At 35.3% G+C, this 17,398-nt stretch overlaps 1 protein-coding gene across 7 annotated transcripts in view; it reads right to left on the bottom strand.

The window, feature by feature from the left end:
- Positions 1-13,281, bottom strand: part of lrp8 (low density lipoprotein receptor-related protein 8, apolipoprotein e receptor) — a 166,878-nt gene extending 153,597 nt beyond the window's left edge. For all 7 annotated transcript variants that reach the window (XM_039647706.2, XM_039647711.2, XM_039647708.2 and 4 more), the window contains exons 1-2: positions 13,098-13,281; positions 12,147-12,266 (exon numbers count right to left, since the gene is read on the bottom strand). In XM_039647706.2, coding sequence (XP_039503640.2) covers positions 12,147-12,266; positions 13,098-13,191 — 214 coding nt within the window. In that variant the 5' untranslated portion in view covers positions 13,192-13,281. The remainder of the gene's footprint in view (positions 1-12,146; positions 12,267-13,097) is intronic.
- Between the last annotated feature and the right edge of the window lie 4,117 nt (positions 13,282-17,398).

Here is a 17,398-nt window from a genome sequence, read left to right as displayed (position 1 = left end):
ATAAAAAAAAAGTCATCTTGGCACTTTTTAAATTTGAGGACTTTTCTCTTATTGATATTTGTGATTCATTGTGAATAACTTGATGAATAAATCAGCATATCATGTAAATAATAAATCAAAAAGTTTAAATCAATAGACAGCCTGTCTATTCTCTAAAGTGTAAACCGACATGTTAGCCAGATCAGTGTGCTCTCACCTCAGCAAAGATCAGACAGGGTAATCTAATTACTGAAACAGAGCAGCCTACATACTGACTAGCTGTAGCTCTGAAGTTTGTTCTGCAGTCGTGCTGAGAGGTCCGGCTGGAGTGGACAGACCTGCTCTGCACTCATTAAAGTGGCTAAGCACCACCTGGGCTCTGCTCTCAAAGCTCATTAAGACTGGGCTTCAAAGCACTAGTTCAACCTCAAATTAAAATGTTGTCATCATTTACCTTCATGTTGTTACTAGGTGCTAATTAGTAAAATGTCTGAGCTACTAATTTAAATACCATAGAAATGAATAGGGACACACATAACCAAAGCTGAGGTGATCAAGTGATGCTAAATAATGCTTAAATAAATGTGTACAGGGTTCTGTGACATCAACTAAGACATGAATGAACTTGCCCTATCCTCTAGTGTGATGCACATGTGACATGAGTCCACTCCACAAACACACACACACACTTATATTCAATGAAATGATCTAAGTAAAGATTTTGTGTTATCTAAATAAAAAAAAAATAATGAAAAAAACTCGACAATAACTACTGTACTGTTGTCATTTGTATCTATATGTAATGCCCAAACAAATGTGTTGAAACTACTTCCAATGGTTCAATTGTTGTTATAGCTATGAAAGGTGGGCAATCTAGTTAAAAATTGTAAATTATATGAATCTTTTATTTCTTGTTGTTAATTCTATTTTTATTTTATTTTTAGTATTTAACATTTATACTGATGTGACTTTTTTATCCTTATGACAGAGGAGACATGCTTATTACGCATCAATAACAATAAAAAATATGTATCTACACAATACATAAAAAAAAAAAAACATACCGGATACCGGAACACAAATGAACTGTTGAACAGCTTTGAATCGATTTGTATAAACAAAAAAAATGAAATGATTCAGGGAAATGTAGTTTTTGGGAAACCTAATGGCCAAATAAAAAGTGGATTAAATCATTGCAATATTCACAGTGTTGCTTGGGTTTATTTTATTGTCAATACAATCATCACAAATATACAGTTCAATCTATCGTTCAGCCCTACTTATGCTGTTTGAAATCCTTGTGTAAAGTCTGTTCCTAGCTAAACTGTAGCAGCATGCTTAACTTAAGAACCTTAAGGGAAAGGACATGCTTTGCAGTTTACACAGATCAACAACTACGCAAGTCTTTCATTTCAGTTATAAAAGCAAATTTCACCAAGCTTTATGCAGGTGTATTATTCAAGGCTAAACAGAAAACTTAACACAAATAATCAGTGTTATGCATGCAAAAACACACCAAAAAAATGTAAACGCACACACACAATCACACACACACACACACACACACACACACACACACACACACACACACACACACAATCTCTCTTTCACTCACTGAATCGTATTATTACTGGTGTGACCTGTGCCTGGAGACTTGGGGCCTCACACTAATCTTGCATGGTGACGGGGCTATTGGAGAAGTGTCAGGGTGCTTGCAAACAGGAGGAACGCTTGCACGGAAATGAAACTAAAGAAAAGGCAGAGAGGAGGTGATGGGTCCCACCATGCTGGCAAGGAGAGAGAGAGAGAGAGAGAGAGAGAGAGAGAGAGAGAGAGAGAGAACATGGGAAGCACTGTGCTGGAGAGTCAAAGAGATAAAGAGACATTGAGGACCTACTGGGGGCTTTGAATTTGAAAATGGGAGGATGGGCAAAGTGAGGAAGATACACAAGGAGTAAAAAAAGAAGAAGGAAGGGCTTTGAACAGTTTCATGAGGCCCTTCTCCTCATCAAAAGCTGAGCTTTTCCTAAGAAAAATGAATAAGGTTACCTTTTCGTGAGTTTGTTTGACTGTCTGTTTAAGTGAATTTATTCAAATCTGATCCAAAGATTTGTTTGATGTTTATAAATAAAATTAATAAATGAAAAGAAAAAAAAAAAGTTTTACAAAAAAGACCTGTAACCTATTTTATTATATATTTTGTATTGCACTTTACTTATTGAATTAAACATTTAAGTTTAAAGGGATTCAATGCAGTTTTTTTTTTTAGCTTAACTGAACAGCTTCAGAGTTATCGAAATGGTTATATGACGTCTTTCGGGTTGAATGGTGGCCTTCTCGCCCCCCCAGAGGCATGGACAGTGTTCTGTTATGACGCGCGTATTCAATCCGTTGCAGAGACTGAGAGACTCTCTATATTTGTAACAAATCACAAAACCTAATGCTCAAAAAACGTGTCCCTGCTTGAAATACAACCACTAATAAACAATCGGTTTTGATGAGGAAAACTGTACAACTACTAGGGATTAGAACCCAGAACCTCTGACACACTTGGCAAAAGTTCTGCCTCCGGACCATTGAAGTTCATAGGGATAATTCTCACCACTAACAACATATCTATTAGATCTCATTAAACGACAAATTAAACACAATGTACTATTGTATGCTATGTAACACGCCATGTCACGCTCTGCGTGAGTGGTATTTACGACAGTAACATTAAATTTAAGTATTCCACAGCGACTCTAGTGGTCACTGTTTGACAAAAACGGGATTCCTGCATAGTGCCCTTAAAGTTGTTGAAAAATGTGTTCTTCAAACTAGGTTGGCAGCACTAAATTTTAAAAGCGCAATAAAAGCTAAATTGACATTTTAGTGGGTTTTCGTTTTATTTGTATTATTTATTTATTTATTTATTTTACAGTGTAAAAAAAAAAAGACTAAAAAACATCCTCCTTTTCTTGTTCACTACAGTCAGTAATTATCTTCTACAATCCACTACAAAGTTCCACATTTTCTAACCAGGTGGTCTGCGTGTGAGAAAGTTGAATTGTTCCCCTTCGACTAAATGACAATCAGGAGACACATTAAAGAAGATGCCATGCTGTGCCACATAAGGTAGAATATAACGCAATCATGCACACACAAACAAATCTCAGTAGGCGGCACAAAAATGTAAACACGACTAGCGACATCCTCCCAACACTCTCAAACCACAGACAGATCGCAAATAGGGATGCAAAACATATCAGAATATATAAGTACCATATTGCATTTATTACAGATATTTTATTTAATTGAGAATCTTCATTTGCCCTATTTCAAATAAATCTTTAAAAACATTAATAATTTAGTAACACTTAAATTTAAATTTAATTTGAGAAATATCAAAATATGCATACTGTAATGTTGTGATGCCTAAATTTACTTTTAGCATTTTAATTTGATTTCCAGTGTTTTATTATTTATTTATATAAAATATTATAGAATTGTAATATCATCCAATTACCGGCCATAATATGAAAAAAATTATTGAATCATCGGTCTCTCTTGGCAGTTTACTCAAGCAACCTGATAAAAAAGGATCTGACCATGTGTGTACAGTGCAGTATGTTAGAGTGTAATAATCGAATTAATGTTCCAGAGCACCACTGAAAGATTAAGTAAGGTCAAGTTACTCTACTTCTCTCTCTCTTAAGAGAGAGTATAAAAGTGCAGAAAAAATACCAAATCTTCAACCATCAATTTCTATCCTTCAGCAAGGAGAGCAGCATAAAATATACACCAACTCTTCATGTCGTAAATACAACTGTGAAAGTCGTTTGACAACCTCATCTCAACGGAGGATCATAGCTAGAGCAGATACCACTCCCTGCTGCACTGCAGTGATTTAAGACACTTTTCAGCTCAATTTCCACAGCTGACAGAGTACAGAAAACACTGAGGAGAATGGACTAAGGAGCCGTGTGAATAAACGAGACTGAGAAAAATCTAGCCAAGTTGTAGACAAACTCAAAAGGAATATAATCGCTGAAGCTGTGAGACCGAAAACCACACACAAACACTGATACTGGCTTACACACATTGGGAGAATGTCTGTCAGTGCACAAATGGGTATTCTTCGGATATTCTTAAGCAAAATTGGGAAAGTGACAAGCGAGAGAAAGCATGAAAAACATAAATGTAAATAAAGCCGAGTCATGTTGAAATATTCCACTAATCTTGGCAGGGATTAGATAGTCATAGACGTATGCTAGCAGGCACATGGACTGATCAAAAAGGAACTGGGATTTTGGGAGTTTGCAGTACCAAACCAAACAATACATACGTACACGGTACACACACAGAGACACACACACACACTAGGCTATTTATATGAACAAGCTTGTGAATTATATGTAACGCAACAAAAAAGACTTACGCTTTGTGTTGGTGCTGCTTGATAAAACACAGTGACAACATGCACAACAACAACACGAGTCAACGAACTGAAATAGTCAGACTCCTCGTAGAATAATTTTGGATTATTTACTTGCTCACTGAACAAAGGGTAAGAACTGCCAAGTTATGTGTACCTTCTGAAAAGAAAGCCAAATTATACGTTTAAGGACAGATTTCAATGTGATTTTTAGAGAAATCTGCTCATAAAGTAGTAAAAAATGGAATTAATATCATACACACATGAGCTGGGATAAAGTTTGACATTGCAAAGGATTTATATCTGCCATAATGCGATTGAACCTATAAAGACTGCAAATCAAGGGAAACGCTTGTCACATTGCCTGAAAAGAAAGAAGAACTGGTACTGTGGAAATGGAACTAGTAAAAGGTACTGTGAAGTCTTTATTTACTAATGACATGAATGAATTTGTAAATATAACTGTAAATATTTATTTATGTAAATATCACTGCACGACTCTATTCTATACATTGTCCCTTACTGCAAAACCAAAATCCAGTAGGACGTCTGACATTAAGTAGAGCCCGACCGATAAAGGATTTTGAAGGCCAATACCGATAAAATATTTTGGGGTTTTAAAATCCGTTATTCCAATATACCGGCCGATATATATATATATATATATATATATATATATATATATATATTTTAAAGAAACGCGCAACAAAACATTAACAGATTCTAATATTAATTAATTGTAGTTATTTATGAGTTTTAACTAAAATAATATGATAATGGCCAAGGAGAGATGTTGCATCTCATTGCTATAACTGTCACCTGCTATAGAAATACTTCAGTCACATTGTCAGAAGTTAAAAGGACAGTCAGTCAACTACACTCACTGTAACAATGTAACGTAACTATTACTAGCTAATTCAGCTTCAAGGCCATTGCACACCGAGTACGAAATATTCGTATGCGTTTTTTCGTGTTCGCCAGCCTTAAAATTCATCACGCACAGAAACCTTGCTTGCACACTGAGTCCGATGCGTATTTATTAAACCTTTGCGGGGGAAAAAACCCCCGCAAAAATACAAAATGGATTCGTCAAGTAGTGAGGATGATTTTGTTGTCCTCTCGAGAAGAAAGAGAAAATATTGCATCCATATCAAGGAGTTGCGAATTTATGCTGAGCGATTCAAAATTTACCTCAGAATGTCAGTGGAACAGTTTGATGCTTTGCTTGTGATTCTGGAGCCACATTTTAAAAACAAGACCACCAATTTCCATGAACCAATCGATTCTGAACAGAGACTGTCAGTATGTCTAAGGTATGGACACACAGACGTCGCACACGCGCACGCACGTGCAAGCGCTGGGCAGGTGCGCCCGTTGGAAGCGCTGGGTAGACAGAACAGCTGTATAGGCTACAGGTTAGGCTATATATTGTTGTGCCCAAATAATACATTAGTTATCGAATTGGCTGCTCAATCACACATTAAACGATCCGAAATTTCAATCTGATTGAAAGGGAAGGTTATTCCTTTCATAATCCAATTGAGAGAAGAGAACATAAACACTTGATCGAATTGAAAACTGAAAATGAAAGCACTGCGCATATGATGTGCGGAACGAGCACCCCCGGACCTGAAATTGTCAAAAAACCTCTCGAAATGCTGGCTGTGGATGCAAAAAAAAAACGCAGAAAAACGTAGCCGATCCGAATTTTTTTTATGATGGACGAAAGTTTCGGAGGCGGTGTGCAAGCGTGATTGACATAACGTGAGGTCGAATTTTTTTTTAACGTGCGAAAATTTCAGATGCGAATTTCGGACTCAGTGTCCAATGGCCTTCACTCTCGGCTTATTTAACAGCAGAAAAACTGGACATGATAGTCACAAATTTTGTCATGCTTATTTGAGTTAAGAGAACTGATGGGGATGTTCTTTTAATTGTCATTTAAGCAATGTAAAAACTAAAACTGGTGGAAAAACTATACAACTCCAACACTGATGACATGGTTCTAGCGTGTTTCGTCCATTTTTATTTTATTTTTTAAAATATTAATTTATCGGCCATTATAACTGCCGATACCAATAGTTTGGAAAATACCTAATATCGGCCTGCCGATATATCAGTCTGGCTCTAACATTTAGTACCATGCGCGAGAAGAAGCATCCTCTTTCTACACACTCTCTTCTTTTTACAGGTCTGCCAAACGAATCACTGGCCTATGGCTGATTGTACCGTACAGCTTGATGAGCAGAGACCACCTGGAACCCATCTACAAGAATACAATGTGGGGAAAAAATAGATAAATGAAACAAAAAACGTGTTATTACCACTTCAGCTGCCCTTCACCAATGGCTACTGAGTGTGCTGGAGGCAGTATTTTTGTTCACCTCTTCCTTTTTCAGTTTCTTTCTCTCCTTATGTGTCTGCTCTCAGTAAGTAAGTGGGGGTGGGGAATGTGACAAACAGAGACCCAAGATTTCATATCAGTAAGTAGCTCATGAAATTCACCTGAAAAGCTTATTCACAATATCCAGGCAATATCCACAATATGAAGATGAAAACACGTTCGTTGTCTCTCTTAGTTTCATCCTCTCTCACTCTCCTTAGCTCTATTACACTTCCTTTAAGCTGCAGTCCGCAGTTTGTCCTCTTTGTCGCCATCTCTGTTCGAAATCTGTAATTGCGTTAATTTGTGGAATTATCAACTTTACGAGAGTTATTACTTATTACTTTATACTTATTATTACTTCAACACCCTCGACACAGCATGGTGTGGATACTGAAACACAATCACAGATTTTTCTTTTTGGAAGTATGATCAGTAAGAATCATCCATTTTGTTCTGGTTCTGACATTGCCAGTAGAACTGGAATTAAAAACATTATTACAAGCTTACCGTTTTGAAACGAGATAAGGCAAGCAGATAGTTTTGAACACTGGCTGGTTATGTATTTTCTCAAATATGTATTTTGGATAATTTTAACCCAAAAAAAAGCTACGGACTGCAGCTTTAATGAAGAAATTTTCACAATATATCAGCATTATAGAGAAAATCCAAGTTATATACTCTCTAAAGCTTCAGAATTGTGCATGTATGCATGAGAATGTTGAAAGTGTGGCAGTTTCAAGAGGACACAGACTGAATGCTTCATGCTAATGAATGTTCACACATTCAAACAAGACATCATCATTTTGGCATAAGTGCTACTTGGGTAAAAAACAAGCCTCTGTTTAGTAAATTGAAGAGGTTTTTTTCACAAACGGGACCTTCTTGCCCTTGAACTCAAATAACCCCACTGATCTGGCATATCCACACAGCACATGGAGAGGCACTAATTGGATTTATGTTATGCGCATACACAGTTCATGGTCACCTGGGTCTTTGTTTCACAATAACTGCCATCACATGCTCAATCTCACAAAAGGACCAATGCGTGCTTTCTGATCATTTTAATGAAACAAAAAAGCCCATGGGCAAAAAAAAAACAGCAATAATTACCACATCACTAACCGGTTTCGAGCAGCAACGAGATTTCTCTGCCAGTACGATTTGGAGGAGCATCGTGACATTGACATTTACTCTACCTTATGTCGTTCTGAACCTGAATTACTCACTTTCTCTTTTGTTTGTGGAGCAAAATATTTTAATTTATGAAGATTATCCTGAGAACTGAGGTCCAAAATGACAAAGTGAAAAAATGCTCTATTCCAAGACTACATTCACAATAGCTCAAGTGTTCTTTAGAAAAGTAGCAATGCCAAATTCGAGAATGAATCGTTCTTTGGAGTCTGATCTTTTTAAATGAATCAGTTGATCCAGATCCCGAAATCAGTCTTTGATCAGAATTGAACTGATCCAGTTTTCAACAGTTAACAGACCATAGGGAGAATCAGTGAAAAATTAATTATTAATCACACAAACATTCTGTTTATCAGTCAAATAAATCATATTGCATGAAAGTGAATAAATGATGACATGACAGAATGTTAATTTTTGGGTGAACATTTTTTTGGGGATGGAATGCAAGAAGAAGCATGAAGTCTGCTGATTGACAACAACAAGATCGATATAGTTTGAGGTCTCTTTCCCAAACGTCCCCAAGACTAATTCACAAGAAAGGGGATGTAAAACATAAAATTTAAGTGTAATAAAATAAAATCAAAGTGAAGGGAAGGAAGGGTGCAGCACAGTGACATCTGCCCCATAATTACACAGGTCTGAACGTACAGTGAATCACTTTGCATGACTGTACACATCATATAAAAAAAAAATACTGACTGTTAAATTTTACTAACTGTTGACTGTTACTGTCTTATTAAACCTGCATATTTTTGTAAAAAACAAAAAAAAACAACAAAAAAAACACACATTTCCATTTCCATGAGGAATATACTTCCTACTTCAAAGAAAGTAAACAAATGAGATCCTCTTCACAAGGTGCTGCAATACTTGGAAAGCAGTACCAGGAAAAGATTGTACTAAAAGCAGTGTTTGCTTACTCATTTAGCTCCGCTTCACATGTGTACTGTGTGTGTGTGTGTGTGTGTGTGTGTGTGTGGACTGAAAGAGAAAGGAGTGCATTCAGATACGTAATACAAGAGCTTAGTCTAATAGCTACACGAAATACATAACCCTATTACTAACACAGACAAGCTATGTTAGTTGTATCCCTGCACGGCCATTTAATATAAAAATTAGAAATTATTCCGACAGGCATCTCTTGTGTCTCAGAAGCACGCTATGCCATGTGATACAGGTGGTTAGGCTCATTATCTTAGCAGATTCAATAACCAGTCCATAGACAGGATACCTGATTATGTCTCTGAACTATGTTCTTCTCTTTGACCTCTTTTTAAGAGATTGAGAGAAAAATAAATGATTTTGGGTGTTTGTATGTGCAAAAGAGATATGGAGCGGCCCCTTGTTATATTTGAGGTAAATGTATGTGAAAGTGAAGCACTTGGTTACTTAAAAATAGCCATTAAAAATCTGTTCCGCTGCAACGCAATACGTGTACAATACGAGTCAAAAATAAAAAAATAAAATGGCCTGTCACCTCTGTCAGGTTTTTCCCTGTGATGTCTTACCTCATAGAATATAAATTTATCACGAAACAAAATATACAATAAAGAATAGTGACGAAAAAAATACCCAAGTCAAAACTCAAAATCTTTTTTTTTTTTTTTTTTTTTTGGAGGCTGCAAGATATCTTTGGCACATTTCTGCTGCCAAAAAGAATTCACCACCATTCAAAAGTCTTTAAACAAATGAATACTTTTATCCAGCAAAGATGCATTAATCAAAAGTGATAAAACAGTAAAAGTAAAAACATTTACAATGTTACAAAAGCTTTGCATTTCAAACAAATGCTATTCTTTTTGAACTTTCTATTTATCAAAGAATCCAAATAACATGATCACAGTTTAAAAATACTCTCCTATTTTTAAAACTGATAACAATAATATATGCTTTTTGAGCACCAAATCCGAATATTAGAATGATTTCTAAATGATCATGTGACACTGAATATTGGATAATGGCATCTGAAAATTCAGCTTTGCCGTCACAGGAATAAACAACATTTTAAAATATAGAAAATGGTTATTTTAAATTGTAATATTTCACAATATAACTATTTTAGTCATATTTCTGAGTGAGGTGGCACATAAGATTCTTAATAATCTGAGTGTACAAACAAACTCTAAAGAGTCTTTTATCTCCAAATTTGCAAGTTACAATCATTATTGTCACTTATTATGATTATCACATTCCGATTTGTCTTAATCTCTTCACAAGACTACTTTCAGCTATTTTCTCTCTGTTTGTTCACAAACAAGTACAGGGAATATGTTTGTATCATAGCCCAAAACCAATAGTAAGAAAACAAATCATTATCAACATTGCCCGGCTAAAAAAAAACTTTTATAGTTTGGGATTTTTGGAGTTATTGCTATAAAATGTACTATAAGAACGTTTTGTCAACATTGATTCATGTCGTAATAAATCAATGTCCGTGTGACGTTCATCTAAGACTGAAGGCCATCCTGAGACACATAAATAGTCTCTAGCCACTAAGCCAGTCTCTACCGAAGAGCCCACTTCATCTTCAGACACAAAGCTCTGTGATTAGAATTTGGTACTGAAAAAAAAAAGACACAGAAAGAAAGGGAGAGGGAGCAGTATGTGTTGTGAAGTGTTGCTATTACGGTCTCCATGGGCAACTAAAGAGGAATCCTGCCAATTCCGTGAGTAGGTTGTGTCTGGGAGGGGAGTGCAAAGCACAATCCTTAAGGTATTATTCTAATTCAATGTCCAAGTCTGTCCAAGTCCACAGAAAAACATCCAGAAGGGAGAGGGGAGCATTCAACCCTGCTGACAGCCCAAGAGAGCACTTCTACCTGGGGAGTAACCCCACAGATACCCTGCCTGCTGGAGATACCACATGAAATGGGGCACCTTTGCATGAATCCATTTAAACATGCATAACCGAAGCCAAGAAAACACCAGGTGAATGTGACAAACCTGAACCTGGGGAAATGATAGTTGGCAATGGCACAAAATCTGAGCATAATGCTTCTCACTTTCATGATTTTTCTTAACATCAAACAGGAACAAATTAAAATATAAGGTGGTGTCATATACCATAAATAAAATAATTAATAAAAATTGGTCATCTAAATAAGCAAAAATAAAAAGCCACAGAAAAAACTCCCAGCAAGTGATTCCTGATGTGTAAATTCACATGTTTGGGGAACAAGGTGGAGGCGTCTCTTTCTCCTACTTGATAAATGCAACAACCATTCCTGCCCTAGAAAGCTTAGCAGGCGGCACACAGCACCACTTTTTTTTTTTTTTTTTTTAATAAATACGGAACAAGAGCAATAGAAGTATGACCTTTATAATCCTACATTCAACATGACTAAAACACACTGTGTTACTCTATTTGATCAACTTGTCCAGAATGCAGTGCAGATTTGTGAGATTGTCCCTTTATGGTATTAATACGTAAAGGTAACAGCAAGTTCAATTTAAATTCCATCAGTTTTCAGAAAAAAAATCTCCACTGCACCTCAGAACACTCCACTTTACCATATTCATCAACTAACCAGGATAATTAATGCACTTGCAATTAATACTGTGACTAATACAAGGGAATAATTACATTTGGTGGCAGTTGTGCCTTGCGGCTCAATTAAGTCATTCAACTCGCTGATTACAATTTATATGTTTGTCTTTCATTAGCAAGTCCTGCAAAAATCAATCTAGCCCGGGTCAACCTTTCTGCAAAGTCCTACTTGCATTCACAGCTATTAACCGGATGTCTGTGTCTAATAATACGCTCAAAATATGCCATGCACAATGTTCATTTTAGACATAATAATATGTCACTTATTAATTACAATAATAATGTGTGCTTCATAAGCAGCTTCACAAATTTAAGTGCATTGTCTATTACTGATACATACTACACAGTAAAACGAACACTGTAATCTACACTTATGTATACAGTGTGTGATGTTTACAAAGCATCAAAAAAATAGAAAGTAAAAATTCCAGTATAGAGGTACCTAAAGGAACAACCCATGACAGTTGGAGTCTTTTCAAAGAAACAGTGTGACAAGTTTATGCATGTGGTTTCAAAACCAGTGAGCATTTCTGGTACCATAAACAGTTTTTTAAGACCTTAGTTGAAAGAGAAACACCTTCATGGCTATATAAGACACCTGTTAAAAAGAGGTTCAAATTACTCACGGCAGTTTTCCTCATCGCTGTTATCCGAGCAGTCATCATCATCATCACATCTCCATGGAGTCGGGATACATCTGCCGTTCCTGCACTGAAACTGACCGCTTTCACAGTCCGGTTTAGTTCCTGTCATATTAAGAAATTGTGTGTAAGTACAGGGTGCAAATTTTGGGGGAGATCAAGTTATTAACTAAAGGCAATGATTACCACAGACACTGTTCGACCAACATTTTTGCCAAGTTTTTTTTTTTTTACTTTGCCCTCCCCAATTTTCAATATTTTGTTTCATCTCTACTTTAACCCACTTCCACAAAAGACGTCAAAATAAATTGTTGGGGATATATACACATATATTGTACACACTTACAGTATGTACAATATATGTATAATTCTTTATAGATTAATATATTGCACATATCACATTCACAAAGACAGCTCAAACTTTAAAAAAAAAAAAGTTAATTTCTTATTTTACAAGTCTCTGTATAGACCTACATAATTTTATGCAAAGTTCTGTTAACAGCTGTCAAACAATACTGTCAGTAAAAATGACAGGTTGCAGTAAATGTATCACAAACAAATTAGGCTACAAAGGATAAATGACACGTGTGCATAAAAACACATCTAAATTGTTGACATATTCAATGAGAGTAAAGTTGCGCTATTGCGCATGGGTTACTTTCAATTGTGTACTAATACTACTTCTATAATTTCATTTTATATGACAAATACTTCCTTCTTATTGTGCCCACGGCGATCACGGCAGGACAAGAACAACATGCACTTGATCAAATTGTCGTTTCTTAAAAAAATACAAGCTGTATAAAGAGATTAACGTGATATAGCGCGCAAATAATGTCTCGTCATCGGAAGTAGATGCACGCGGCTCCGCCGGTGTTTCTACAGCATCAATTTACATTCATAACAGCGGACTGTCAGCGTGGAGCAGACACTTACCATTCACCAGCAGAAAGCCCACGAGTATCATATGTAAAAGCAGCAGTTTCCCAATAGCCGTCCACATCTTTACAAATAAAGACGCTGTGCTCATACGGAATATAAAAAGGTCGTGCTGTACAGTGTCTACCTCCTGTCTCCGTGCGGTCTGCGCTCTGGCTCTCCAAGCTTCACTCTGCTTCGACACCAGTTTGAATCGATGACGCCTACGCGGAAGGGCGGGGCCATGCGTGATGACTTGAACGTATGGGCGGGGTTGATTTTGAGAAATTAAACAAAACATGCCAACAGTCTTCTACCATAGACTGTAAAGTCTTCTACACAGTTGAACAGATGAAGAGATTTGTGGGCATTGTAGAGTACAAATAATTGTATAGATTGAGACTTTTGTAAAAGAATAAAAAAATAAAAAATGTATATAGGCTATACAGTATATATATATAGAGCCGATAAAGGATTTTGAAGGGCGATACAGATACAAATATATTTGTTGGTTTCCGATATTCCAATATTTATCGGCCATTATAACTGCCGATACCGATAGTTTGGAAAATGTCTAATATCGGCCGATAATGTCGGCCTATATATAATGTGAACAAATAAAATGGGAATGTTTATGAAAAAAATAACAGGTGCTGCACTTTTGTTGTATTTAATTTACTGTGTGAGAGAAAATAAATAGCCATATTGGTAAATGTTTTTAGAGTAAAATAGAAAATATTTTTAGATGTAAATGTACAGTAAGTAAATAGTAGGTGCATTCCCAGAAATCCCTGCAAGATCCATAACATTTATTTATATTATCTATCAAGTTATATTTCTTGCTATTTAATCATTAACAAAGTCCGTTGTTGTGTTCTGTTACATTTTACGTTATATAATTCATGTTTGTTGTATTACCGCATTTTAGATTCTAGTCTCTAGAAAGTTGTTTCAGGGGTACAGGGACTGGCTGGCATTATAAACAGGAAGCTGTCGGGATTGCAGTGCTATGATAAATTGTTCCCCCTTCTTAAGTGTGAAAAAAGAGGGAAAGAGAGAGAAAGAAGTTTAATGTTTTTTCTCAGTTGAGAAGGCATCACCATCAGTCAGTTCTCTTTTCTCACATGTACTGAATCTACTGTTAGAAACAGCTTCCTCTGTGTGGGTTCTTTCATAAAGATTACTTTTACTGCATTTCTAGCATCAGTTTCTGCTATGAAGAAGCTCCGTAGCTCATTTTCTGTTGTGAAAATAATCATCAATCGTAACGTAAAGGAGAATTTAACCCAAATTCTCTATGACATGCATTTTAGTTCAGAACTAAAGTCAGAACAATTTTGATTTTACTGAAACCCAAATCATAATAGCTATTGTCTCATAGATTGACTGTCTGTAGTCTGACAGTACACACACTAGACTTTCCAGTTTTATTCCTATCTATATTCTGAAAGTTGTAACATATTCAGCAGATTTATGATAACATTTTAATTCTAAAAAATGTGTGTTTTTCTGTTTTCCTGTGATAGGTAAAAACATTCAACTCTAATACGACAACAAAATGAAACAATAAGTTTGAACCTGGCTTACTCCAAAGTTCACATTTCTGTTTTGAAAATGTTTATACATTTGTGCATATTTAATTAGATAATGCCAATTTGCATAATTAAACATAACATTTAGAAAATGTGTAATAGAAATCAATTGCACACTGTGATTAATTAACTGAGAAAGTATGAAGTCCAAATTAAAAATGTTTTACCCTAATCACTTGTAGTGGCCAACATCAAAATTTAGATTTTTGGTATCACATTTTGACTGGTCACTGAGTTATTTCTGGGAAGAGGGAGAAAATTTCAAAACTGAAAAATTGTGAGAACATCACAACATGAGAGCGTAGGTCTGCTGATGTGATCTGCATATTCTCTCTCTTTCAGTGGTAGAACTCGCCTAAACTACCAGAACTGCTCTCTGCCAAGCTGCTGACCCAAAAAACAGAGAGATGTTCAGTCGATAACTGGCCAGTGGCCCACATCAAAAGATATGACAGTGCAGAACTTCCACACAGCAGAAACAACCGGAGATGCCTGAATGGTTTTTCCCTGCCCTAGAGACAAAGGTTCTAAAGAGGGCATTCTTTGAGGAAGTGTATGGTTGTTAACGTGGTGTGCTTTGCTTAGTCTATTTTTGTGTGGTTTGGAAGTTAGATTCCAGCCGCTGATGTTTGAATATTCCATTGATTAGAGTGTAATGAGGTATTTTACAAATCACTTCACCTTCATTACTTTTGCCAATCAGACTGGAAAGTGTTAGCCCTTATTATCCCTCAGACTCAACTCATGCTTTTGCTTCCATGAATTCTCACTGTTACCATAGTATGAGAAGATGTGCTATTTCAGACATATTGAATCATAGTGAGGCTCTAGAACTTAAAGCAATATTACAAGTTAGCAGTAAAGTGATTTGACCCAAAAAAAAATAAATATTATGTTATGTATTCACCCTCATTTAGTCCCATCCCTGCAAGGTCTGTGTAACAGAAAAGGATAAACATTGAAGAATTGTACTGATCTCTCTTTTATGCAATTACACTGAAAAAAAAACAAACAATACAATTACAAAGACCACTTTGAATTAAATGTGCAATTTTGAAATATATTGACTCCAATAACTTTTGTTATAGTAATTACAACTACACTGAAAAAAATTTGGAGTAGGATTTACTTGAAAAAAGCTAGCTTTTGCTAAGTCATATTTATCAGTGGCTTTAATTAGAAATCTTAAAGTTAAATTTACTTGGAATATGGAATTAAGTAAACTTTACAGAAAATAAGTAATTTTAACTAAAAGGTTGATTAACATTTATTTCCTTTGCCTTTGCATTACATTTCAATTAAACAATAATGTTGAAATTTATTAGTCATTTATAGTATGTGCTTTACTTAGATCACCAAAGTAATTTATATTACATCATGTCAGATGTTTAGCATCATGTGAATACAAAGACATCAATACTTGTTAGACAATACACAATGGCGGTATAACATTTGATTGGTCGTTTTTGTGTTTGAATGTGTCATTTTGAGCAAAAATAAATAAATAAATAAAAATACTCAAAATGTCCCAAAATGGCAAGTTACTAATACTGACAACAAAAATTTAATGATAAACAATGTAAATAAAGCTGGAAACCAGTGAAAAATGAACCTCATTAATTATTCAAGGTCCAGTGCATGATGGGAACCCCAGTATCAGAAAAGTTGAGTAATTTTTACTTAATTTTATTGAGTTGATATTTACACTTTCATTTCTACTCGCTTGAATTAAGGACTGATATGGAATTTACTTTTTTTTCATTCTTGCCTGAACTAACTTTTTAATGTAAATTACATTGTTTTTTTCATTAGTATTTACTTCACCAAAAAATCAATGAATACAATGAGTCAAAAAGAAAATTGGTCCATACTTATTTTGCTCTACAATTCAATTGCCAGTCTCAGTCTCTATTAAAATGCATGGAAACATGAATTATACATGAAGTATAATTTTTCATATTCATTTACTGTTGTTTTCCATAAACAAGATACTTTCGGTTTGGAGCAACATAAGAATGTTAGCACATAATGTTTTTTTTTTTTTTTTTTTTTTTTAAATGTTGGAGTCAATATGATCTTCTGTGGTAATCCATAGCATGTCACAGATGCTGTTGATATACTACAATGCTGACGAAAGTACAGTGAACCTGAAATTCATAAAATATATGAGCCAAAGTTATGAACCCATTAGATCCTACTGGATTCTAATGCACCAACTGTGCATCATGACATAATTTTCCTGCAGGTAAAGAGTAATTAGTCATTATGTGACTCTCAAAAAACTTCACATCTTCTTCACATCTTCTATTTATATCCAAGTGGTACATTGACTTGTAAAAGAGAAGATTCTCAAAGACGGGGTAAATGCAGCAACTTATTCTGTATTACTAAATTCTCTCTCTTCCTTTCCACATTGCACAGGTGTTTTATTTATTTATTATTGATGTTGGCAAATAATATGTTTATATGCTGCTTAAGTCACAGTGAAATGGCTTTATGAGATCTGTGTGCTTTTTTTTTTAGATTTCCATTAGAAACTGATATAAAAAGTTATGTAATGTAATGAGAAGAAATGACATGATTGGATAAGTAAGAAGGAAAAAGAAGATGTGCTAAATTCAAGTTCAAGTATTTTTTTGAAAGAGCAGAGCTTTTCTTATCACGCTGATACGTAGGACTTCCGGATTCAGTGCACTGCCACTTCCGTTGAATGACCGATCTCGCTGG

Source organism: Pimephales promelas, chromosome 8 (genome assembly GCF_988280905.1).
Source record: "Pimephales promelas chromosome 8, fPimPro1.hap1.1, whole genome shotgun sequence".
Classification (NCBI taxonomy): Eukaryota; Metazoa; Chordata; class Actinopteri; order Cypriniformes; family Leuciscidae; genus Pimephales; species Pimephales promelas.
Note: the sequence above shows the minus strand (reverse complement) of the source record. Positions and strands in the feature narration are given on the sequence as shown.